A 25033-nucleotide genomic window follows, 5' to 3' on the forward strand; every position below is an offset into this window, starting at 1 on the left:
TCAGCGGCAGCTTTCTTCCGTACCCAGGGTTTGTTCTGTTTCCTGTCCATTTCCGCATCCAAGATCACATTAAAATCCCCACCGCAAATTACAGCAGACTGTGGCAAATTGTATACCTTATTCCAAAGTGCAACATAGAAATCGGGGTCATCCACATTAGGGCCATACACATTAACAAGCGTGACAGGGGAACCGCATAATATACCATGCATAATAATATAGCGCCCCTCCTTGTCAACGTCTTCATGTATCGTAACAAATGGCACAGATTTTTTAATCAATATCATCACACCACGCGCATAAGAGGAGTAGTTCAACGCCAGTCTAACTCCCGCCCATCTCCGACCCACAGTTTCTGCAGCCTTGCCCCATAGATGTGTCTCCTGTAAGAAAGCGATATGCGCACCATGCCTGTTCAGAAACGCCAACATTTGTCTAGTCTTTTGAGGGCGGTTCAAGCCCCTCACATTCCAGGTAACACATGCAATTTTATCCCCCCCGGCCATCCACCCAAAGTTGACATGCATCCATAAAACCGCAGATCCACCCCCCTTTCCAGAAGGAGCATAACGCACAGAGCCCAGCAACCCCCGAAGCCCAGTGAGAAGAGCCATCCACATTAGATAACACAAGGCCCAGCCAGTCCCCAACCCCGGCCCAAACCTCACATACCTCCCTTCATACTCAATGAAACACTGTGACCATACCAGGAGTAAAACAAGCCCCCCAATCCTCCACCACCCACTTCAGCATCCCCAACCTGCCAAAGCTGATCCCATCCCCCCTCCCCAACAACCCCAACTGTATGTTCATAAATGTGTGGGGATCTCCCATATGCGGGGACGCAGTGGCGCACAGCTCCCGCCAGAAATCTGACGAGAGAGCGGACCGCACAAGCGATAATAAAATTCCCCCCCCCCCCCAAAAAAACTCTCAGAGCAGTAAGGATCCCTGCAAAACATGTCCACCCAGCAAGTGCAACAGAGCAATTGGCCCTCCCAGCAGGATCAAATCAAGTAGAAAATAAACCCATCCAGCAAATATCAAAGGTCTCCTGAGTAACTACATATTAGCCATATATCGCCCTAAGCAGAGCCACAGTGGGGCACAATCCAAAAGTCGATTGAAACACAGCATTTACATGCCAGTCCACAGCAGCCCCAGAAATAATTCGCAGTGTAATATTAGAAGGAGCACCGTAGGAGACCTGCAATAGCGGAGACTTGCCAATTAGAACAGGGGAAGTGCACAACAAGTTTGAAAAGATCACTGTACCAAGTTGTATCTCGTCCAGCAGGGCCAGCCCCGCCAGTCGAAAAACGCCTATTCCACATCCTCCATGAGGTCCCCATCCCCTTCCTGCTGCACATTAGAGTCCCTTTTACGTTTTTTCTGTTTTTTCGCGTAGTCCATGGCAGCCTTAGGGGTAGCAAAGATTTTGTTGTCCGACGGAGGCCCTATGCGAAGACGCGCCGGGTACAACATGGCGTATGGAATGTTCTCGTCTCGCAGCAGTTGCTTCACTGGGGCGAACTCCTTACGCGCTGTTTGTACCGCCACAGTAAAGTCAGGGAAGAACTCCAGCTTACTCCCTTGGTACTCAATGGTGCCCTTCTCCCTGGCAAGCCGAAGTATAACATCTCGGACCCTGTAGTTAAGTATACGAGCGATAACAGGGCGCGGGTTGGGTCCAGGCACAGGCCGCTTCGCCAGAGAACGGTGTGCCCGCTCCACGATGAAGACCTTCGATAACTTATCCGAGCCAAAGATGTCCACCAACATTCTCTCCATAAAGTCTTCCATCCTACCCACATTGGTGGACTCCGGAAGGCCCGTGACGCGGATGTTGTTTCGTCTGGACATTCCTTCCAAGTCCTCGTTCTTCGCCTGTATAACCGCCAGCACCCTCTCCATGTTGAACACCTTAGTGGTCACCGTGGCCTGGCCATCCTCCGCAGCAGACACCCTCTGCTCCACCTCGCCCATCCGTTCGTTTTGCCGGTCAAACTGCGTCGCCATATGGTCGAGCCTGTGATTGACCGCCTCCATGGTGCATTCAATGGATTGCAGCGTCTTCTGCATCGCCACCAAAGTGGTCTCCAGATTCGGGGCGCCGCCAACTGAACCCCGAAGATTCGACGTCTGGCGGCGATTGCGAGGAGGAGGTCCCTGTTTTCTTCGCCTCGAAGTTGATCTTGGGCTGATTGCGCTCCGGCCTACCCATGGCGCTTCAGCAAAGTGCAACCGGGCCAAGGGGCAGCAATCCACGTGGTCTCGGGCCTAACCGATCTTCAACTCGGCAGTCGCAGTCAGGGAGTAACAGTATACCCTGAGCGGCAGGCCAAGAGCCCCAGGTGTTCCAGCACTCCTTCTGATTGCGCAGATTTTGCAGCTTAAAGGGTCGTCCAAGCACGCCGGGCCAGAGCACACCTCCAACCAGGAGCCGCTGTGCCTCAACGCCGTTGCGTACCCCCAGCTAGGCGAGGCCTCGCGCGGCCTAGTGCTGCCTCCGCAGCCCCGGTCTCGCGTAGGCCAGCGCCCCACTCACCACCACCAGCGGGGCAGGGTCCAAATCCGCTTGGGCTCCGGGCACCAGTCCGCCGTCCACCAAGCGTATTCCACACCCGTGGCCCAGATCACAGGATACCAGCCGATGCGGGAGTGCAGTCGGAGCGGATCCCAAGCTCCAAGCCGGTGGGCGGGCCACGCCACCAGTCTGCGCGCCTCCGGTCGTCCGACAGCCAGCCGACAGATAACTCGGGTCAAACGATCTTCACAGCCAAGGGAGAGCACCTCATTCGAGTCCCAGGCACTTCAGGTGAGTTTTGCCATCGAGTCGGGGGGAGAAAGCAGCAGAATATTCAGGATTTTATAGCAAATTATGGACGGTCCCAGCAGAGCCTCACATACGTGCGGCCATCTTGCTCGGCGCCCTCTAGCGCCCCCCAATGAATAATACAGTTAAATAACTGAGCAGAGCTCGGGGATACTCACTTCACTCGACATGCAGTCGAAAATCTAAGGGGAATAAGCTTCTGTAGGGAGTGTTCCGTAATGGTGATGTCACCTGATATGAATATCCTATGATGCAAACCCTGCCGTGTCAGTTAACACACTAAATTAACACAGATTTTCGCACATTTCAATTACCTTTCTCCGTACAGATTAAGTCAGGTATTACTTGGCATGCACTGCACAAAACAAAACATCTCACATTGCACATATTTTGCACAGCTTGTCATGCCCATTTGGGCACAAAAACCTGTGTGTACCCAATTGGACCCTACTAGCCAGATCTTGTAATAAGGACCTAATTGTTAGGTTATGGCAATTATTTGTTGCGTGTGTTCACTTCATCATGAGTAAATGGATTAAGACCAACAAACATTTTCCATGTGGGTCACGAATAAGGCACTTTTAAGTCCCCACAGCCTGGATCTCAATATAATTAGCGACCTATGACAGAAAGTTTCTCAAACCATAACTATTGCGATCCACATTTGCAAAATAAACATAGTCTATTTCTTCTAGGAATCTCATTGCTATTTAATTTCAAAGTCCTGTCAATCAATTGTGCTTCAACTTTGCAACAGTATTTGCTTTATGTTTTTGTCAGCTAGTGGGATCTTCGTGCCTGTTAAAATATCGGAATCCTAGTCATTAGTTACAGTGTTGCTTTATACAACAGCCTTTCTAATCACGATGTTCGTACCCCCACTTACTTGCTGTTTTCCTATTACCACCTACCAGAGTATCTCCCGTATTTTATTCCCACTATTGACACATCCTTTAACTTTACTGGATTTGCCAGGTGTCTGGGGGGATGGAGCTGTCCTGTCTAACAGGCTTCCTCCTGAATTATTCACAGCTCTACCTGCCTTGTGCTATCAATGGTTTGGCAACACACAATTATTTAAGGAGAAAAGGAAGTAGTGGTGCAGTGTAGGGGCAAGAACCTGACTGTCCTGCCTCATTCTATATCTGTCCCAATAACCTCAAAGGTCTTTACTTGGTCTTCCTCATGCTCACTCAATTATTCTCAATAATTGATTGTGATTGATTGAAAGGCTGTGGGAGGAACACAATGTTGAATCTCCCATGAGAGGAGAGGCAGAGCTAGACAAGTATATTTGCCTCATGGTCGGTTTTGAATATTCTTCCAAACATTTCTACAACCTAAGTCACAAGAAAAGATTAATCACATAGTAACTGATCCTTTTCTTACCTGGTTTTCATATAGGGGTGCATTGCTTGGAGTATCATAAGTAAACATAAACATATTAATGAAGTGGATGAGGATGCTTGGCGCATAGCCGGAGGTCTGGCAGTCAAACTGCAACCATTTGTAGAAGATCATGAAAACAAGGTACCCAAATAGACATAGAATAAATATCATCTGAGGGAAGAACTGCAACACCACATCCATGGTTCTCTTGAAGTAGCTGGAAATATGTGAAAACGTGCTTATTGAAGTCAGTGTAAACATAAGCATGCATGTTATACGTTAGTTGCCAAGATTCTGAAAATACATTATTTCACACTTTATAAAATTTCATACATTAGTAAAAGTAAGCATGAGAGTAATGTATACGCTCCAGGACACATCATTTACAACGTGGTCATTATCATGCATCACCTTTACCGCGCATCCATTACAAGGCATTTGCCTTTACCAAGGATGCCTTTACCATGCATGCCTTTACAATGAAAATGCAAGTATTTTACAGGCAAGTGGAGTACATATATATATATATATACACACACACACACACACAAACACATATACATATTATATATATATATATTACCTACTGGCTATCGCCAGTAGGTATATATAGTTAGGATTTTTTCTCTATGGGATTTTTGAAAATTCTATGTCTAATAACTTTGGCGTTTGTGGACGGAATCGGCTGAAATTTTCAGGAAAATGGCACATTTTGTTTCTGAGCAGCCCTTGAAAATTTGGGAGGGTTTTGTTGAGGGGGGGCCGAGAAAAAAGGGGGGTCCCAAAACGCGTTTTTCCCATGTTAATTTCCATAGGGCGGTTGGACTCACTTTTAGCTCGAACGGCTGAATGGATTTGCACGAAACTTGGCAAAATTGTAGGGACTGTTAGCCCGATGTGCCTTTGCTAGGTCTCAATATATGTGCTCCAGTAGTTTTTGAGAAATTAACGTTCAAAACAAGATATATATCTGTAACAGCGCTCCAGGCTGCGCACCGGTTCGCTTACTTTTCGCGAAACGGAACTTTGCGTGCAGAAAGCTGATTGGCTCTCCGGTGTCTGTCAACATTCTAAACAGTCCGGAGCGGCCGCCATCTTATCTCTCGGTAGGATCGAGAGAGAAGAAGAGGTGAAAAACGAAGGGGGAATTTAATGAAAGGGGGCAAGGTAGACCCCTCTTGACCCCCTAGGAATGATGTTGGGGTTATTAAAGGGTCCCGTGGGGAAAATAAAAAAAAAATGATTTTTCACGGTAGAAGCGCTTCACGGGCCGCGAACTGGGCCGCAAACTGGTAGCGAAACGAGAATTCGCCATTTTGTGCTTCGTTTTAATTAAATTACTAGGTATAAGGGGGTGCGGGAGACGTATCCTAATCCCCTATGTTTCATGAGGGTGGCTGAGGAGGCTCATATATGTTGATACATCTCTTCCAGCGGCTGTGCGTGAGCTTTTTATTTTTTTTGCTGCGTGACGTCTGTTAACGTTCGTTCGATGGAAATCAGGAAGTGTTGACCGCCAATTTGTCACTGCGATAAAATATTTTGTTATAAATGAATCCTTATTGATAAACATTGTCTGCGCCATCTTGCCTTTTTTCCAATGCCACAATTGTGTCGTGCACGGCAGCCATTTTAGATGCCAGGCTGGTCCCAGGCTATCACCTACCCCTGCGGATGTAGTTTATGGCCCCAGCTGTAGAGAATCCAGACATGCCAACCCTCCCAATTCAGGCGTGAGACTACTGATTTCAGTGCTAGTCTCCCGCCTCCCGATTTCTGCAAGCAAAAACCCGGGGGCATATTACCAACAACTAGCGATAATTTTTGTCTCTAACTTGTTTAGAGACAAAAATTATCGCCGCACATCGGCGATTTTTATCGCAGATAAACCTTGCTATTAGCAAGGTTTATCGCAAATGCGATAAAAAACGGCCGCAATGCATGAATATCGCAGAAAAGTCAGCGATATTCATGTATTATCGAGCAAATGCTCTTAGCCATGTTATCCACCTCCCATTGGATAACATGGCTAAGAACTGGTCAGGGCACTATCACTGACATGCAAAGCGGGGCCCACGATGGTCGCTATCTCCTTTTAGCTGTCAGTAACTGGTGTTAGCGACAGCTTGGTAATAGGGAGATAATTTTATCTCCGCTTTCTTGGCTTTTAAAGCCAAAAAAGCGGAGATAAACCCCCTTGATAATATGCCCCATGATTCCTCGGGGGTTTCAGCTGACAGGGCTTGGTATTGTGTTACGTGGTAATTCTTCCAGGAAACGTCAGAGGGTCGATGCAGGGGTTCTAGAAGGGGTGATAAACCATTTAAGCCTCATAAACAAGCGCATGGTCTTTTAAAGTTCTGTGAAGTACTCGGGCGGCGGTGTGTGTGTGTCCTCTTTCAGGAGCGGGCGGGGGGGGGGCACTGCCAGCAACTTCCAGGCTAGGCAGTGTTCAACACTTGCATCACCCTTTCTCTGCCTGCTATTGCGCTCCATGCTTCGGAAAGGTAAGAAAAAGAACGTGCATTTGAGTTTGAAATGTCCGATCCTGTAGCAGTACACTTGCAAAGCCCACACATGACAATAACCTGATTCAAGGCCCCATTCACCCGTTTTAAAAAAAATTTATAACACTCCAACAAAGTAAGATTATAAAACTTTATTAACTTTTAAATATAATGAACGGAACAAAAACTGTAAAAACATTTAAACATTTTTCACCAAAAAAAGCAACAATTGTCAGAAGCTGTCTTTTGTGCGAATAGTCCCAAGGCAGCACAACGTGCTGAGTTCTGGACGGCACCCAGGTGATGTCGCCTGGGTGCCGCACTGGTTTTGGTATCCTACAATGCTGCTCCGAAAATTGGCGTGGGGCGTCCCGGGTGGTGCGGGGGGAGGCCTCGTCAGTAGCGGTCTGTTGTGCGAATAGTCCCAAGGCAGCAGAACGCGCTGAGATGTTGATGGCACCCAGGTGATGTCCAGTAAACTGCCGCACTGGTTTTGGTATCCTACAATGCTGCTCCGAAAATTGGCGTGGGGCGGCCCGGGAGGGGGGGGGGGCGTGGGGGAGGCGGCGTGAACGGGCCTCCCCAGGTGGCGGCCATCCAGCTGAGTTGCGCCCGCTCTTGCGGCTACAGCGTCTCGCTCACCATGTTGTTGAGTTGCTCCCACTCTTGCAGTGCAGCGATAGGCGGCTGCCACATGACTCTTAAAATGGCGGACGGAAACAAGGTGGGGCTTTCATCATCGTTTGGGAAAAAAAAATGTTCTAAACCAATGAAAAGTGTTATTTTTAGGTCATATGACCAAGCCTTCCATCTTTAGGAAACCAAAAGTAAAATGAACCAATGAAAAATTTTATAAACAAGTCACATGACCTGTTATGCGGCATAGGGCTACAAAAAGCGTAGAAAATCCGTTGGCACGTGAGGCGGCGTCAGTAGCGGACCGATGTGCGAATAGGCCGAAGGCAGCACAACGCGCTGAGATCCGGATGGCACCGAGGTGGTGTCCAGCAAATTGCCGCACTGGTGTGGCCATCCTACAATGCTGCGCCGAAAGACGGCGTGTCCAGCTGAGTTCCGGTCACTCTTGCGGTACAGTGAGTCGAACGCGCCGAGATCCGGATGGCACCGAGGTTGTGTCCAGCAAGTTGCCGCACTGGTGTGGCCATCCTACAATGCTGTGCCGAAAGTCGGCGTGGGGTGCCCCGTTGGCTTATGAGGTGATGTCAGTAGTGGACCGATGTGTGAATAGGTCGGAACCAGCACAAGGCGCCAAGATCCGAATGGCAAGTCCTGGATGTTGAGTGCCATAGTTGAGAGTTCTGAGCAGTGCTTGTAAGACTATCTGAAGCTTATTTGCACCTGCTGCAGCTTCACTGTTGCCCAAGGTGGTGTCCAGCAAATTGCTGCACTGGTGTGGCCATCCTACAATGCTGCGCCGAAAGACGGCGTGTTCAGCTGAGTTCCGGTCACTCTGGCGGTACAGTGACTCAAACGCGCCGAGATCCGGATGGCACCGAGGTGGTGTCCAGCAACTTGGCGCACTGGTATGGCCATCCTACAATGCTGCGCCGAAAGACGGCATGACCAGCTGAGTTCCGGTCACTCTTGCGGTACAGTGACTCGAACGCTCCGAGATCCGGATGGCACCGAGGTGGTGTCCAGCAAGTTGCCGCACTGGTGTGGCCATCCTACAATGCTGCGCCGAAAGTCAGTGTGGGGTGCCCCGTTGGCTTATGAGGTGATGTCAGTAGTGGACCGATGTGTGAATAGGTCGGAACCAGCACAAGGCGCCCTGCACTGTTGAGCTTTTTTCAATGCCTGTTTTTTGTTGTTTCCCCTCCATCAAAAACAAAAAAAAAATATAAAACTGTGCAAAAATACAAAAAAATGTTTAGAAAAGCAGTGCTTGTAAGACTGTCTGAAGCTCTTTTGCACCTGCTGCAGCTTCACTATTGCCCTGGTGTGGACAAAGATCGCCCATGACTTAGGCTGATTGAGAGTTTGTAGAAAAATGGCTTCAGATTTTCCACATATTACTCTTCAACATTCTTCCTAAATGTAACAATGTGAGACTCACTAGGAGAACGGCTGTTTATGTTTCCTTTCAAAATGCTGCCAACAATATTTTCTGAATGGAAGACACCATCTTGTAGCATAAAGGGCCGAAAGGGGTTCTGGTCTGGCCGATTGTTGGTGGAGACATTTTGACTATATCTTGGACCTGCCCGGCCTCGCCCAAAATGGCGCCGGTATAAATGGGACTCGTAACTCCTTGCCCGCAAATGTATATCTAGAAAATTTTATTGTAAGTGGCCCTGTCTTATTTTAATTACAAAATGTACGTCCACCGATTCCGCAACTGTTAGACACCTTAGTTCTTGCAACCTAATGGCCCGCTCGTTACGTTCCTCTACAGTGTAAATGTCTCCTCATCATATACGATTTCAGTTTGCTCCGTGGCCGGCCCACGTGGTTATAGGCCTGTATTTGTATACTGACATTTTCACAATAAAGGTTTTTAAAACAAAACACGGTAGTAGTATTTACATTGGTAAAGTTTTTACTTTTAGTCACTGTTTTCGAATCAGTAAAAGGCAAGTGAAATAAAGCAGTCCAATTACATGACGGATAAAAGGTATAATATGTAGGAACGTAGTAAAGATAAATGGTCAAGGGCAGTTGTGTTTTCCACTCCTGCAACATAAAGTGATCGATAAGAATCTGATAATCAGGCGTATCGGCGACTAAGACAGCAGGCCGAGTCTCTTTTACTCAACGGCTCCGTCATGGAACGAAGAAACGCCCTTTTTCCCAAAAAACAGAATATATTTTACTTGCAGGACAGTTGTAAATTTTCCGGGAAAGTAAATTAGCCTGGAATATTATAACATATATGTTTTAAAAAAATAATGTTCGAAAACAATAAAAAGCGTAACTTTTAGGTCATATGACCAAGCTTTTCATCATTAAAATAACAAAAGTAAAATGAACCAATGAAAAGTTTTATTAACAAGTCACATGACCTGTTATGCTTACGTTACGCGCTGCGCGCCGCGCCCCGGATCACTTCAGGGTGCGCTAACGCGGCGTGTCATATAACGCATTACGCGACAACGTAGGTCAAGAATATAGTCAAAATGTCTCCACCAACCAGCGTTCGGAACACAACCCCTTTCAGCAGTCCAAAAAGTTCTGTTAAATGACAACAGAGGGGACAGGCAACAAGAACCATCAGTCAAAGAGGGGAGGGCAAGTTCTTCTCTTCCGGGTCATGTTGGGGCGCTACCGGAACTGATCGAATTGGTAGTCTACAGTGTTTCTGGATGTTTCAGACTAAAGCTGGCGTCAGCATGAGAGCACTACCATCTCGTAGCTCCGTCGTGGCCATTCCACGAGCAGACATGGCAGCCGCTCCCCACCAGAAGCCTGCGGGAGTCGGGGGCCCCCAAGACTTTTGTAGAATCTTCACGGCTGAGGGGACGCTTTCGAGAATGGGACCCAAGCCCTATCAGGGAAGCGTCCGAGTTCCAAGGTGTCCCAGGGCCATTTTAGTGGACCAGGCCCAAAACCGAAGAGCCGGCCGCCATTTTGAGAGTCCTGTGGCAGCCGCCTATCGCTGCACCGCAAGAGCGGGAGCAACTTAACTACATGGTGAGCGAGACGCTGTAGTCGCAAGAGCGGGCGGTAAACAGCTGAATGGCGGAAGAGGCACAGTGTAGCAAAAGCGGGCGGAATGGCAACTAAAACGGTAAAGGGGCGCCCCACTACAGCGTGTCTTCAGGTCAAACGGATTGTGGGACAAAGTCCAGAATAGAAGAGTCATCAAAAGGCAAAAAGTTCCGCCGGACCCCGGGAGCCGGCCGCCTATGTCGGGGGCGATCTCAGGCTACACCAGTGCTATAAGACTTGGGGAGGGGGTCGGAGCCAAGCGTCTTCTCCGAGTCCGTGCCATCACACCGCCCCTCGGGGGCCTCCGTCAAGCGGTTTAGGGAGGTACCATATAACATTGTTTTCAAATGCAGTCAGGTCCACAAACGACCCTCACTTACTTTGAGAATAGTGAAGCTGCAGTAGGTGGAAATAAGCTTCAGACAGTCTTACAAGCACTGCTTTTGTAAACATTTTTTGATTTTTTTGTATTTTTGCACAGTTTTATATTTTTTTTTGTTTTTGATGGAGGGGAAACAACAAAGCACAGGCATTGAAAAAGGCTCAAACTCAGAACTCTGAACTATGGCACCCAACATCCAGGACTTTCCATCCGGATCTTGGCGCCTTGTGCTGCTTCCGACCTATTCACACATCGATCCACTACTGACATCATCTTATAAACCAACGTTATGTAAATAGTTATTTAATAAAATGTTTTACCCTGTTTCTTTGCTGGTGTGTTGTCTATATTTTTAATATTTGCATAGGGTTTGTCGTTATTTTGGGCGGGATGGGTGACGGAGCCCAGCTGTCTTGCAGCCCTCATGGTGTGGAGCTCAGTTCATCTCACTATTTTCGTATTTCTCATGAAGGGTTGTTTATAATATTTCTATTTTAGCGAGGTCAAAAAGAGATCCAATTAGTGGCCTACTGATTTTGCTCGATTACTTTTATTTTTTTACACGATTTTTCACGATCTGCAAAGACTAAACAGAGTATTGCGACTTTGTGCTTGTTTGTAAATAGAGAATGAACCAAAGAGAATCAATTGTAAAACAGTAAATGCTTGGATAATAATCAATCAAATGGAGAGACAAGCAGGCAGGACGGATTACAACGGGGGTAAAGGCCTGCGTTAACTACTCTTCACTATCTGCAAAGAGAGAGTACTACTAAGAGAAAAGAGGGGAGGGGGGCAGCGTTCAAAGCACATCAGCGTGCATAAATACGAAAATGTTTTTATCTATCACGTACTTGACATTTTAAAGCTTTTCATATTTGCTATTAAAAAACCATTGAAATTCACAGAAAAAACCATAGGTTATAGACCATATATAGTTAGGAATTTGCATTTACAAAACCTTGAAAATTCAATGAAAAAACCATAGGTTTTAGGCCATATATAGTTAGGGATTTGCATTTACAAAACCTTATTTTACTCGCATAAAACCATTGAAATTCCATATATAGTTAGATGCGCTAACTATATATCGCGCACCCGCAATCCACTGCTGATGATGTCACATATTACATCATTCATGACATGGTCAGTGACATCACTGATGACATCACTGATGACAACTCAAATGACATCACTGATGACATCTCAAATGACATCACTGATGACATCACTGATGACAACTCAAATGACATCACTGACAACATCACAGATGACATCATTCATGTGTTAATACGATGAACCTCTACAGACTCTGATATATCCTTAGATACACTCAGTGAAAACAGACACTCACAGACTGTCACTCATCCATGGAGTTACTCATACACCTAGACAGTCATGCAAAGAATCAAACACACCTCCAATTCCTCTACTATACAGTTATACACACCTTACTTATTGAAACATATTCTAACACATATTTACTCTCTTATACAATCCTTGATACATGTTCACAATGATCCATACAGCCACTCACACATTCACTGGCTCTTATGCACAGTTATTTATATATGTTAACTCTCACATGTACTGTGTTTTACATATGTACTTACTTTGACATGTAGCACTGAGATATCCATTCACTCACCAATACACTCATGCACACAGTCAACCGCCCATATAGCTGTTTCCACATGCACTCTTGAACTCATACACCTAGTGAATCAACTGCTTACACATCTATGCACAGAGCCACACACCTCCCAGCCACCCATACACACACACTCAGTTTCCCATACAAATACTTGGGCAACCAATCAATAACCCATATAGTTATTCATATAGCTACTGATCAACACATGCAGCAGTTTACAGAACAACAGATATAATGATGCACAAATTAATACAGTTTAATCACTAATCCATGCACTCAGTGAGACACATTTAATCACTCCCTCATACAATCAGTCATGCACCTACTAAATCCTTCATCCAGACACTTATACATCCACTCATTCTTCAATATGTAACACATATTTTAACTTTACAGAAACATACAGTCACTGGATGTTGTCATCAGTGATGTCATTTGAGTTGTCATCAGTGATGTCATCAGTGATGTCACTGACCATGTCATGAATGATGTAATATGTGACATCATCAGCAGTGGATTGCGGGTGCGCGATATATAGTTAGCGCATCTAACTATATATGGAATTTCAATGGTTTTATGCGAGTAAAATAAGGTTTTGTAAATGCAAATCCCTAACTATATATGGCCTAAAACCTATGGTTTTTTCATTGAATATATATATATATGTATATATATATATATATATATATATATATATATATATATGATTCCCAAGTGCCTCGTTGCACAGAACAGGAACACGAACTCAGGATATGCCGGTGTCAGATTTTATTTATTTTATAATATATCAATGGAAAGGTGCATGCCTCAGACGCGTTTTGGACACAAGGCTGTGTCCTTCATCACTCAACAAACAGGGAGGCTGAAACAGTGAATTTAAACACCCATTTGGCGCCAACACAGTATAAGGTATAGACATAGAAAACAGACACATCTTGTAGTACTGTTTTGAGAGTGGTGACGGACATCTTAAAATGAATGTCATTCTCATTGTGTAAATACAGCAAGGTGCACTACATATAACATAGCACAAAACAAACATCTGTAAAAGTACAATTTTTGCTCTTTTGAAAAATCAAACGGCACTATATGAAATATATCTTTGACAAAAAAAAGTATGATAAAAAATAGTAAAGTGCACAGTGCCTATGTAAACATACGATTCAATAAATTGCAAAATGCAGTTTTAAAACCATATATACATATATACATATGTTTCATATATATTACATAAATTATGTTAAAAGGCAACTACTAGCTATTAAGAAGGCTTATGATGGAATAAAAAACACTATCAAAACAACGGGTGAGCCTAAATTGATCCCAAGTTTGTAGTGGAATTTATTACAAGAATGTGCAAAAAATGGCAAGAATAGACAGGCATATTAGTGAAACTATAATCGTACAAATACGAAAGTGAACATCAGTGATAAATATCCCCTGATATCTTACCATCAAGATAATTCTAATTGCTAATGCAACGATAAATACGTGCAAATACGCTAAGCGAGGTCATCCTATGTACAAAATAATGTGTATATATATATATATATATATATATATACATATTACCTACTGGCTATCCTATATATAGTTAGGATTTATTCCCTATGGGATTTTTGAAAATTCTATGTCTAATAACTTTGGCGTTTGTGGACGGAATCGGCTGAAATTTTCAGGAAAATGGCACATTTTGTTTCTGAGCAGCCCTTGAAAATTTGGGGGGGTTTCATCAAGGGGGGGCCGAGAAAAAAGGGGGGTCCCAAAACGCGTTTTTCCCATGTTAATTTCCATAGGGCGGTTGGACTCACTTTTAGCTCGAACGGCTGAATGGATTTGCACGAAACTTGGCAAAATTGTAGGGACTGTTAGCCCGATGTGCCTTTGCTAGGTCTCAATATATGTGCTCCAGTAGTTTTTGAGAAATTAACGTTCAAAACAAGATATATATCTGTAACAGCGCTCCAGGCTGCGCACCGGTTCGCTTACTTTTCGCGAAACGGAACTTTGCGTGCAGAAAGCTGATTGGCTCTCCGGTGTCTGTCAACATTCTAAACAGTCCGGAGCGGCCGCCATCTTATCTCTCGGTAGGATCGAGAGAGAAGAAGAGGTGAAAAACGAAGGGGGAATTTAATGAAAGGGGGCAAGGTATACCCCTCTTGACCCCCTAGGAATGTTGTTGGGGTTATTAAAGGGTCCCGTCGGGAAAATAAAAAAAAAATGATTTTTCACGGTAGAAGCGCTTCACGGGCCGCAAACTGGGCCGCAAACTGGTAGCGAAACGGGAATTCGCCATTTTGTGCTTCGTTAATTAAATTACTAGGTATAAGGGGGTGCGGGAGACGTATCCTAATCCCCTATGTTTCCTGAGGGTGGCTGAGGAGGCTCATATATGTTGATACATGTCTTCCAGCGGCTGCGCCATCTTGCCTTTTTTCCAATGCCACAATTTTGTCGTGCACGGCAGCCATTTTAGATGCCAGGCTGGTCCCAGGCTATCACCTACCCCTGCGGATGTAGTTTATGGCCCCAGCTGTAGAGAATCCAGACATGCCAACCCTCCCGATTCAGGCGTGAGACTACTGATTTCAGTGCTAGTCTCCCGCCTCCCGATTTCTGCAAGCAAAAACCCGGGGGCATATTACGAACAACTAGCGATAATTTTTGTCTCTAACTTGTTTAGAGACAAAAATTATCGCCGCACATCGGCGATTTTTATCGCAGATAAACCTTGCTATTATCGCAGAAAAGTCAGCGATATTCATGTATTATCCAGCAAATGCTCTTAGCCATGTTATCACCTCCCATTGGATAACATGGCTAAGAACTGCTCAGGGCAGGTGTTAGCTTTTGGAGATATTCGCGCTTAGCGCGAATATCTCCAAAAGTTGGTAATAGGAGATAGCGATGTTAGGGACTGTTTCCAGTCGCTAACATCTTGGCACGCCCACTTTGCATGTCATTAGTGATAAGTATCACTGACATGCAAAGCGGGGCCCAAGATGGTCGCTATCTCCTTTTAGCTGTCACTAACTGGTGTTAGCGACAGCTTGGTAATAGGGAGATAATTTTATCTCCGCTTTCATGGCTTTTAAAGCCCAAAAAGCGGAGATAAACCCCCTTGATAATATGCCCCACGATTCCTCGGGGGTTTCAGCTGACAGGGCTTGGTATTGTGTTACGTGGTAATTTTTCCAGGAAACGTCAGAGGGTCGATGCAGGGGTTCTAGAAGAGGTGATAAACCATTTAAGCCTCATGAACAAGCGCATGGTCTTTTAAAGATTTGTGAAGTACTCGGGGCGGCGGTGTGTGTGTGCTCTCTTTCAGGAGCGGGCGGGGGGGCACTGCCAGCAACTTGCCAGGTCAGGTAGTGTTCAACACGTGCATCACCCTTTCTCTGCCTGCTATTGCGCTCCATGCTTCGGAAAGGTAAGAAAAAGAACGTGCATTTGAGTTTGAAATGTCCGATCCTGCAGCAGTACACTTCCAAAGCCCACACATGACAATAACCCGATTCAAGGCCCCATTCACCCGTTTTAAAAAAATATATATAACACTCCAACAAAGTAAGATTATAAAACTTTATTAACTTTTAAATATAATGAACGGAACAAAAACTGTAAAAACATTTAAACATTTTTCACCCAAAAAAGCAACAATGGTCAGAAGCTGTCTTTTGTGCGAATAGTCCCAAGGCAGCACAACGTGCAGAGTTCTGGACGGCACCCAGGTGATGTCGCCTGGATGCCGCACTGGTTTTGGGATCCTACAATGCTGCTCCGAAAATTGGCGTGGGGCGTCCCGGGTGGTGCGGGGGGAGGCCTCGTCAGTAGCGGTCTGTTGTGCGAATAGTCCCAAGGCAGCAGAACGCGCTGAGATGTTGATGGCACCCAGGTGATGTCCAGTAAACTGCCGCACTGGTTTTGGTATCCTACAATGCAGCTCCTAAAATTGGCGTGGGGCGGCCCGGGGGGGGGGGGGGGGGCGTGGGGGAGGCGGCGTGAACGGGCCTCCCCAGGTGGCGGCCATCCAGCTGAGTTGCGCCCGCTCTTGCGGCTACAGCGTCTCGCTCACCATGTTGTTGAGTTGCTCCCACTCTTGCAGTGCAGCGATAGGCGGCTGCCACATGACTCTTAAAATGGCGGACGGCTCTTCGGTTTTGGGCCTGGTCCACTGAAATGGCCCTGGGACACCTTGGAACTCGGACGCTTGCCTGCTAGGGCTTGGGCTCCATTCTCGAAAAGCGTCCCCTCAGCCGTGAAGATTCTACAAAAGTCTTGGGGGCCCCCGACTCCCGCAGGCTTCCGGTGGGGAGCGGCTGCCATGATTGCTCGCGGAATGACCACGACGGAGCCACGAGATGGTGGTGCTCTCATGCTGACGCCAGCTTCAGTCTGAATGATCCAGAAACAAGGTGGGGCTTTCATCGTTTGGGAAAAAAAAATGTTCTAAACCAATGAAAAGTGTTATTTTTAGGTCATATGACCAAGCCTTCCATCTTTAGGAAACGAAAAGTAAAATGAACCAATGAAAAGTTTTTTTTATTTTTTTTATAAAAGACCTTTATTGTGAATACCGCCAACTGTCAGCATACGTTGTCATTGCAGTTCGACTGTACAGTGCACAGAACTTATTATACACAGCCTGTGTGCCGGCATCCCGGAGGCCCGGCGGCGTAAACTGATGGCATAATTCAAAACGTTACAATCTTATCTTGCACTGTCAGCTCTCAGCTTAGCATCAAGGCAGTCGGCAATCACCAAATGGAGACATAGTAGTACAGTCTTGCATGAACCGGGAAAGGGCAGGAAAGGAAAAGTGGAAAAGGGAAAAACTAACCTAAACTACCCCTAAACACCCCCCGGGCCCCCCCGTTTGCTATTGAGTACCGTGAAGGAATTTCAGTGACGCTTCCTATGTGAGTGATGTCACGTGTGCACTGCGTGTGTTCTGCACCCACCACCCGCTTGCCCTGTCCACTAAGTCATGACACACCCGACCCACCCTCCCCGTGAACCGCCCGCACTCTCCCTGGACCCACCCCCCCCCAGAAGAACATTACAGCCCCCCCTGCGGTAACTGCCTCCGTTCCATAGCATTCTCTAACTCCTCATCCTGATGTTCCTCGGCTGCCGACATATCACTGTCGTCCACCTCCCCCTTCTGTAGGTACTCCTTGTAGAGATCCCAAAAGGACTTCGGTCTACTCTTGGGCGGGAGCAGCTCGCTGTACAATTCCGTCTGAGTGCAGCAGTATCGGAGATCCCTGAGCCATCTCGTCTTGGTGGGGAGTGGACCGCGCATCCAGCACGCCGCCACCACCTTTCTGGCCAACAGCAACGCTACATCGACTAATCTACGCAGCGCGGGGGCTAGTGGTTTGGAGAAGCCCAATAGCGCAAGCAATGGGGATCTCGCCAGCGGCTCCCCTAAAATCGTTTCCAACTCCGCGAAGACCTCCTCCCAGAAAGCGCTCACCCCCGGGCACAACCACGCTAAATGAAAGAAATCAGCGGTACCGGTCCTGCAGCGCTCACACTCCGGGGAGCCACGTAGGCCGTAGCGGTGAAGTCGCTCCGGGGTATAGTATACTCTTTGTAGGAATTTGAAGTGCACCAAGCGGTGCCTGCCATTAAGCGAGACCCTACGGGTGTTGGCGCAGCAGTAGCGCCACATAGCATCGTCGATGGGGGTTTGGAGATCCGCCTCCCACGCCGCCCTAGGAGCAGAAGCGGGTAGCGTCTGGTATGAAGGTCCGAGCCTGTTAACCATAGAGACCAATTTAGCTGGAGTTTTCGTTTTGATGATATGTGTCAGTTCAGGGACCTCCTCTGGCTCCTGTAGCTCGGGGCCCAATATGGCCCTGCAGGCCGTCCGTATCCTGTGATATTGGAACCTCTGCAGCAGCGACGGTGCCGGGGTGATAGGGGGGAGTTGTTCCCAGGTTTTCAGTGTACCGCCCAAGAACAAGTCCTCCATATTTTGTATGCCGAGGGCTTTCAAGGCCTCCGTCACCCCCTTCTCATTTAGCGGATCCAGCCATAGGGCCCAGGCCACCGGCATCTGTGGGGAGTACAGTAAGGCACATCCCCGTTCTCTCAGCAGAGCGTGCCAAGCATGGTTCGTCGCCTTAAGCGAGTCCATCCGACCGATTGCTCGGTCTGTTGGGAGACAAATTGTGGCCGGCAGGGGGAGTGGGTCAGCGAACAGCCTCTCTAGTATGAGATGTGGAACGCGGGTATCTCCATGGATCCAGGAATGTAAATGGGTCGCCTGTGCCACCCGGTAGTAGCGCTCCAAGTCAGGCGCCCCCAGTCCCCCCATTTCACACGGGAGTATCAGTGTCGCCCATTTTATACGAGGTTGCTTCCCGCCCCAGGCGAGCCTGACTAGGACCTGGTTTAAGCGCTTAAAGAATGATTTCGACAATACCACCGGAATGTTGACAAATAGGAAGAGGAACCGGGGAAGCACTACCATCTTCATAAGGGCAATTCTGCCCAGCAAAGAGAGGGGGAGCTTGATCCAGGCGTCCACATCGTCCACCAGTTTGGTAAATGCGACCCCGTAGTTGTCGCGGATCAGGATCTCAGGATCCGTGTGGAGACGGATGCCCAGGTATCGCACCGAGTCGTCCGTCCACTGTAGGGGATACTCCATCTCAAACCGCTGCGTGACTGGGGTCAGGGGGAAAGCGATGGACTTGTCCCAGTTCACCTTGAGTCCCGACAGAGCCCCAAAGCGGACCACTTCCCTGAGTATCGGCGAAAGATTGGTTACTGGGTCCCGGACATACAGTTAGGTGTCGTCTGCATAAGTCGAGATGCCAATCTTATATGTGGGGAAGCTGACACCTTCCAGGCTATGGTATTCCCGCATGGCACACGCTAGCGGCTCAGCCACCAGTGCATACAACAGGGGGGACAAGGGGCATCCCTGCCGAGTCCCTCTACTGATGTGTATCGGTTCCGAGACCCTGTCGCCGAGGCGTAGGCGGGCCGATGGGTGATGATATAGTGCCCCTATTCTCTGCAAAAACGGTTCTCCTATCCCCAGTTTGCGCAATACCCTGACCATGAACGGCCATTCGACAGAGTCGAACGCCTTCTCCATATCTAGGAATATCGCCAAGGCAGGGTTCTCCTGCTTTACATGCTGTATCGTTCCCAGCACTGTGCGGATGTTGTAGGTTAGGTTCCTACTAGGTACGAAGCCCGACTGTTCCGGCGCCACCAGGTCCGGGACCAGCAGCGCAAGTCTGTTGGCTAGAACCTTTGCATAGAGCTTCGCGTCCACGTTCAGCAAGCTGAGTTGACGGTACGATCCACAATGGTCCGAGGGCTTCCCTGGTTTCGGGATCGTTACCAGCAGGGCCTCCCGCATTGAGGGCGGCATTACTCCCTCCTCGCAGACGGTGTCGAAGAGGGCAACCAGATGTGGGAGTAATAAGTCTTTAAATGCTTTGTAAAAGCCAGCCGTAAGGCCGTCAGAGCCTGGGGGCGCTCCCCGACCGCATGCCACCCAGGGCGTCCAGAATTTCATCCCCGTGAAAGGGGGCCATTAGAAATTCCCTGTCTGAGTTCTTAAGGAACGGCATCGAAATGTAATCTAAATAGTCGTCAATCTCTGTTTCCGCACCCCCGCCCTAGAACGATACAGTTCCGAGTAATAGCGTCGAAACGTCTCCAGTATCTGATCCTCCTCAACCACCCGGTCGCCCTCCGGGGTCTGCAATCCATCTACCACTAACGGTTTACGGGATCCCTTGGCCATACGGGCCAGCAGGGCACCCGGCCTCTCCCCCTCCCCATAAGCTCGTGCCGTGGCATACTTTCCCATATAGAGGACTTCTCTATCCGCAAGTGCGTGATATTCCGCCAACATGGACACCAGTTCTCGTTCCGCAACTCCTCCCAGGTCCGCTAGCTGTGCCCTCTCCAGGGCCGCCATCTTGTTCTCTAGGTCGGAGAGGTCCCTTCTGATGGAGCGTAGGACACTGGAGTGTTTGGACATGGCCATCCCCCTAATATAGACTTTGAAGGCCTCCCACACCGTGAAGAAGCTATCTACGGAATTAGTATTTGTGGCGAAAAATCTTTCTATATCATCCGCCAATTCCCCTCGGAAGGCGTCGTCCAGTAGCGCATAGGGCGGGAAGCGCCAAGTAAAAGGCGGGATCCCCCTACGGCCGGTGGAGAGACTGATCAGGACCGGGGAATGATCCGATAACGTGCGTGGGAGAACTGCACACGAGCTGATGCCGCCCAGCACCGAGGAGGAGGCGAGCCAGTAGTCTATCCTAGTGTGTATGTTGTGATATGCTGAGTAATGCGTGTAACCGCCCTGCGTCGGGTGCTTTTCCCGCCAAACGTCCACCAGATCCAGCTTCGTCATTTCCGCCCTCATGTAGACTGCAGATGCAACCGGTCTTCGAATAGGGCCCGCAGAACGGTCCCTGTCAGGATCAAATACAAAGTTGAAGTCCCCCCCCATAGCATCTTGGTGTGCATGTGTGACCTACAGGTGGCCGACAGTGCTGCATAGAACTCTGGGCTATCATGGTTAGGGCCATAAACGTTTACCAAGAGCAGGTCCAGCCCCCTCCCCGAACACCTAGCCATCACATATCTACCCTCAGTGTCCACAGATAGCGGGGTCAGTTTCAATCTCGAGGCGGGGTTAACCCAGGTGATCACGCCACGGGCGTGGGAGGTGAAGCCTGCTGCTACTATATTCCCTGCCAGCCCTCTAGCCTGCAGCATCTTGCTATGGACGGGCAGGTGTGTCTCTTGCAGCAGGGCTACATCCACATGGTGTCTATTAAGAAAGCTCAGTACCTTCCTTAGCTTTCGGTGATCATTTAGCCCTCGCACGTTCCAGGTCAACAGGGACAGCGCGCGCTGGGTCTGCGGGCGTTCAGGCATTACAGCAGAAGACATCGGAAAGCACAATGCGCCATAGTAACTCCATCGGGAGGTGGTGAACCCTTAATTAATGCTTCATCGCTCATGGCAAGCACACAGACACTCCGCCCACTCGCACTCACCATTCGCCAGATACTCACAGCAAACCACAGGCCCTTCAATTTACGAACAGCAACAAACCCCTCAACTTTAGCCCCACCACCCTCCCCCCAGTCCCCACCCCACCCACAGCTGACCACCCCCAACCCGGCCAGACAGAGCCCCCCACAAATCCCCATCAACTCAGGTACCCCAAAGTAGCGGGCGATACAAGTCCCAACTCCCTGGGGAGTGTCTCAACCAAAAGCACAGGGGCAAAGCGTGCCGAAACTGCATAAAACCACCAGCGGTGTAAAAGTTCTTTTTCCTCCAGTTCCGCATCCCCTCTTAGCCCCCCAGTGTTGCAATGCCGCACACTGAATTCACCCAGTTCCCCCCTGCCCCCCCGCCCGTCCCTGAGTACAACACAGTGAAAGCCTCACCGGCATTAGCAGATTGGTCCCGCAACCACTAGGCAGTAGGAGCCGCTGCGATTTTACTCCACCCGTCTCCTAGTAAATGTCTCCAGTTGGGTCGCAGCTCATAATATGGAGACTCACAGTTTATCCACAGTAGCATGGCCTACAACGACCCTTGCAAATAAGTGCAGAAAAAACTAGGTGCACTGCCTCAGTCCTGTTCCTCCAGGGTCGACGCCTCCCCCGAATCCTCTCCGTGCTGCTGTCGGTGTTCCTTGCGTTCTTTGGCCCAGTTTTTCAGTGATTTCTGCAGTTCCTTAGGGTCCGTGAAGAAGTACGATTTCCCGACGGTGTTAATCCTCAATTTGGCCGGGTACAGCATCGCATAGTCTAGGCCCAGTTCGCGCAGTTGTTTCTTATGCGGAATGAACTGGCGGCGCTCCTCCTGTACTTTGGCCGTGAAGTCAGGGTACAGCGATATTTTCATGCCTTCCACCTGCAGTTGTCCCTTTTCCCGAGCCAGCCGCAGGGCCGTGTCTCTGTCCCTATAGTTTAGGAGCTTGGCAATGATGGGCTGGGGTGGCAGTCTGGGTTGAGGCTGAGGGCCCAAAGTACGATGCGCCCTCTCCACAATGAACATTGTGGAGAAGGCCTCCTCCCCAAGTAGCGTTTTCAGCAGGTTCTCCACGTAGAGCTCCATCTTGCCTGTCCGAGTCGATTCCGCTACTCCCGTTATGCGAATGTTCGATCTGCGTGAGCGCGCTTCTAAGTCCTCTGCCTTATCACGGATCACTTGGAGCAGTCTGCCGAATTGTCTACGGTCTTTGTCCCACTCGGTCTGAGCCTCCTCCGCCTCCGTGAGGCGTCTTTCTGCCATGTCGAGGCGCTCCGCGTGTTTGTCTACGCGTTCCGCCATGCGGTCCATGCGGTACGATAACGCGTCTATCTTGGAGCCCACTGCCTCTATGCTGTTCTGGATTCCTTTCTCCATCGCTGCCAGCAGATCGCGAAGATCCGTAGGTGCCGTGGACGCCGTGGCTCCTTTTGGGGAGGCTTCCGCCGCCGGGGGCTCCGACCCCTTCGTCTTCCGGCGGTCAAAGGAAAGTTTGGCCTGCGTAGCGTAGTTTTTCCCCATGATGTAGATCCAGCACCTGCTGCAGCTTCACTATTGCCCTGGTGTGGCCAAAGATCGCCCATGACATAGGCGGCCGGCTTCCGAGGTCCGGCGGAACTTTTTTCCTTTTCATTTCTGCTTCTTGTCCCACAATCCGTTTCACCTGAAGACACGACCAGGTTCCTGAATGTGTGCAGGGGGACGCTATTGATTGAATGAAAATGGCGGCTTGACACAAAGCTGACTCAAGCGTTGCTGTTGATGCTATACAGACAAAAATTGGTTTTCAGTTTGTACATTCTTCAGGATTTTTTTTTCCATCCAAGGCTGATTGAGAGTTTGTAGAAAAATGGCTTCAGATTTTCCACATATTACTCTTCAACATTCTTCCTAAATGTAACAATGTGAGACTCACTAGGAGAACGGCTGTTTATCTTTCCTTTCAAAATGCTGCCAACAATATTTTCTGAATGGAAGACACCATCTTGTAGCATAAAGGGCCGAAAGGGGTTCTGGTCTGGCCGATTGTTGGTGGAGACATTTTGACTATATCTTGGACCTGCCCGGCCTCGCCCAAAATGGGGCCGGTATAAATGGGACTCGTAACTCCTTGCCCGCAAATGTATATCTAGAAAATTTTATTGTAAGTGGTCCTGTCTTATTTTAATTACAAAATGTACGTCCACCGATTCCGCAACTGTTAGACACCTTAGTTCTTGCAACCTAATGGCCCGCTCGTTACGTTCCTCTACAGTGTAAATGTCTCCTCATCATATACGATTTCAGTTTGCTCCGTGGCCGGCCCACGTGGTTATAGGCCCGTATTTGTATACTGACATTTTCACAATAAAGGTTTTTAAAACAAAACACGGTAGTAGTATTTACATTGGTAAAGTTTTTACTTTTAGTCACTGTTTTCGAATCAGTAAAAGGCAAGTGAAATAAAGCAGTCCAATTACATGACGGATAAAAGGTATAATATGTAGGAACGCAGTAAAGATAAATGGTCAAGGGCAGTTGTGTTTTCCACTCCTGCAACATAAAGTGATCGATAAGAATCTGATAATCAGGCGTATCGGCGACTAAGACAGCAGGCCAAGTCTCTTTTACTCAACGGCTCCGTCATGGAACGAAGAAACGCCCTTTTTCTCGAAAAAGGAATATATTTTACTTGCAGGACAGTTGTACATTTTCCGGGAAAGTACATTAGCCTGGAATATTATAACATATGTTTTAAAAAAAATAATGTTCGAAAACAATAAAAAGCGTAATTTGTAGGTCATATGACCAAGCTTTTCATCATTAAAATAACAAAAGTAAAATGAACCAATGAAAAGTTTTATTAACAAGTCACATGACCTGTTATGCTTACGTTACGCGCTGCGCGCCGCGCCTCGGATCACTTCCGGGTGCGCTAACGCGGCGTGTCATATAACGCATTACGCGACAACGTAGGTCAAGAATATAGTCAAAATGTCTCCACCAACCAGCGTTCAGAACACAACCCCTTTCAGCAGTCCAAAAAGTTCTGTTAAATGACAACAGAGGGGACAGGCAACAAGAACCATCAGTCAAAGAGGGGAGGGCAAGTTCTTCTCTTCCGGGTCATGTTGGGGCGCTACCGGAACTGATCGAATTGGTAGTCTACAGTGTTTCTGGATGTTTCAGACTGAAGCTGGCGTCAGCATGAGAGCACTACCATCTCGTAGCTCCGTCGTGGCCATTCCACGCGCAGACATGGCAGCCGCTCCCCACCAGAAGCCTGCGGGAGTCGGGGGCCCCCAAGACTTTTGTAGAATCTTCACGGCTGAGGGGACGCTTTCGAGAATGGGACCCAAGCCCTATCAGGGAAGCGTCCGAGTTCAAAGGTGTCCCAGGGCCATTTTAGTGGACCAGGCCCAAAACCGAAGAGCCGGCCGCCATTTTGAGAGTCCTGTGGCAGCCGCCTATCGCTGCACCGCAAGAGCGGGAGCAACTCAACTACATGATGAGCGAGACGCTGTAGTCGCAAGAGCGGGCGGTAAACAGCTGAATGGCGGAAGAGGCACAGTGTAGCAAAA

The 25033-nt window shown here is 48.2% G+C and overlaps 1 protein-coding gene across 1 annotated transcript in view; it reads right to left on the minus strand.

Moving 5' to 3' along the window:
- The window catches only part of LOC147734664 (uncharacterized), a 5992067-nt gene that overhangs the window by 3226006 nt on the left and 2741028 nt on the right, over positions 1–25033 (minus strand). Inside the window, exon 16 of the mRNA XM_086952471.1 lies at positions 4226–4442. Within this exon, the coding sequence (XP_086808597.1) occupies positions 4226–4442 (217 nt within the window). The remainder of the gene's footprint in view (positions 1–4225; positions 4443–25033) is intronic.

The sequence above is a fragment of the Lissotriton vulgaris genome, chromosome 1_2, assembly GCF_964263255.1.
Source record: "Lissotriton vulgaris chromosome 1_2, aLisVul1.2, whole genome shotgun sequence".
NCBI lineage: Eukaryota > Metazoa > Chordata > Amphibia > Caudata > Salamandridae > Lissotriton > Lissotriton vulgaris.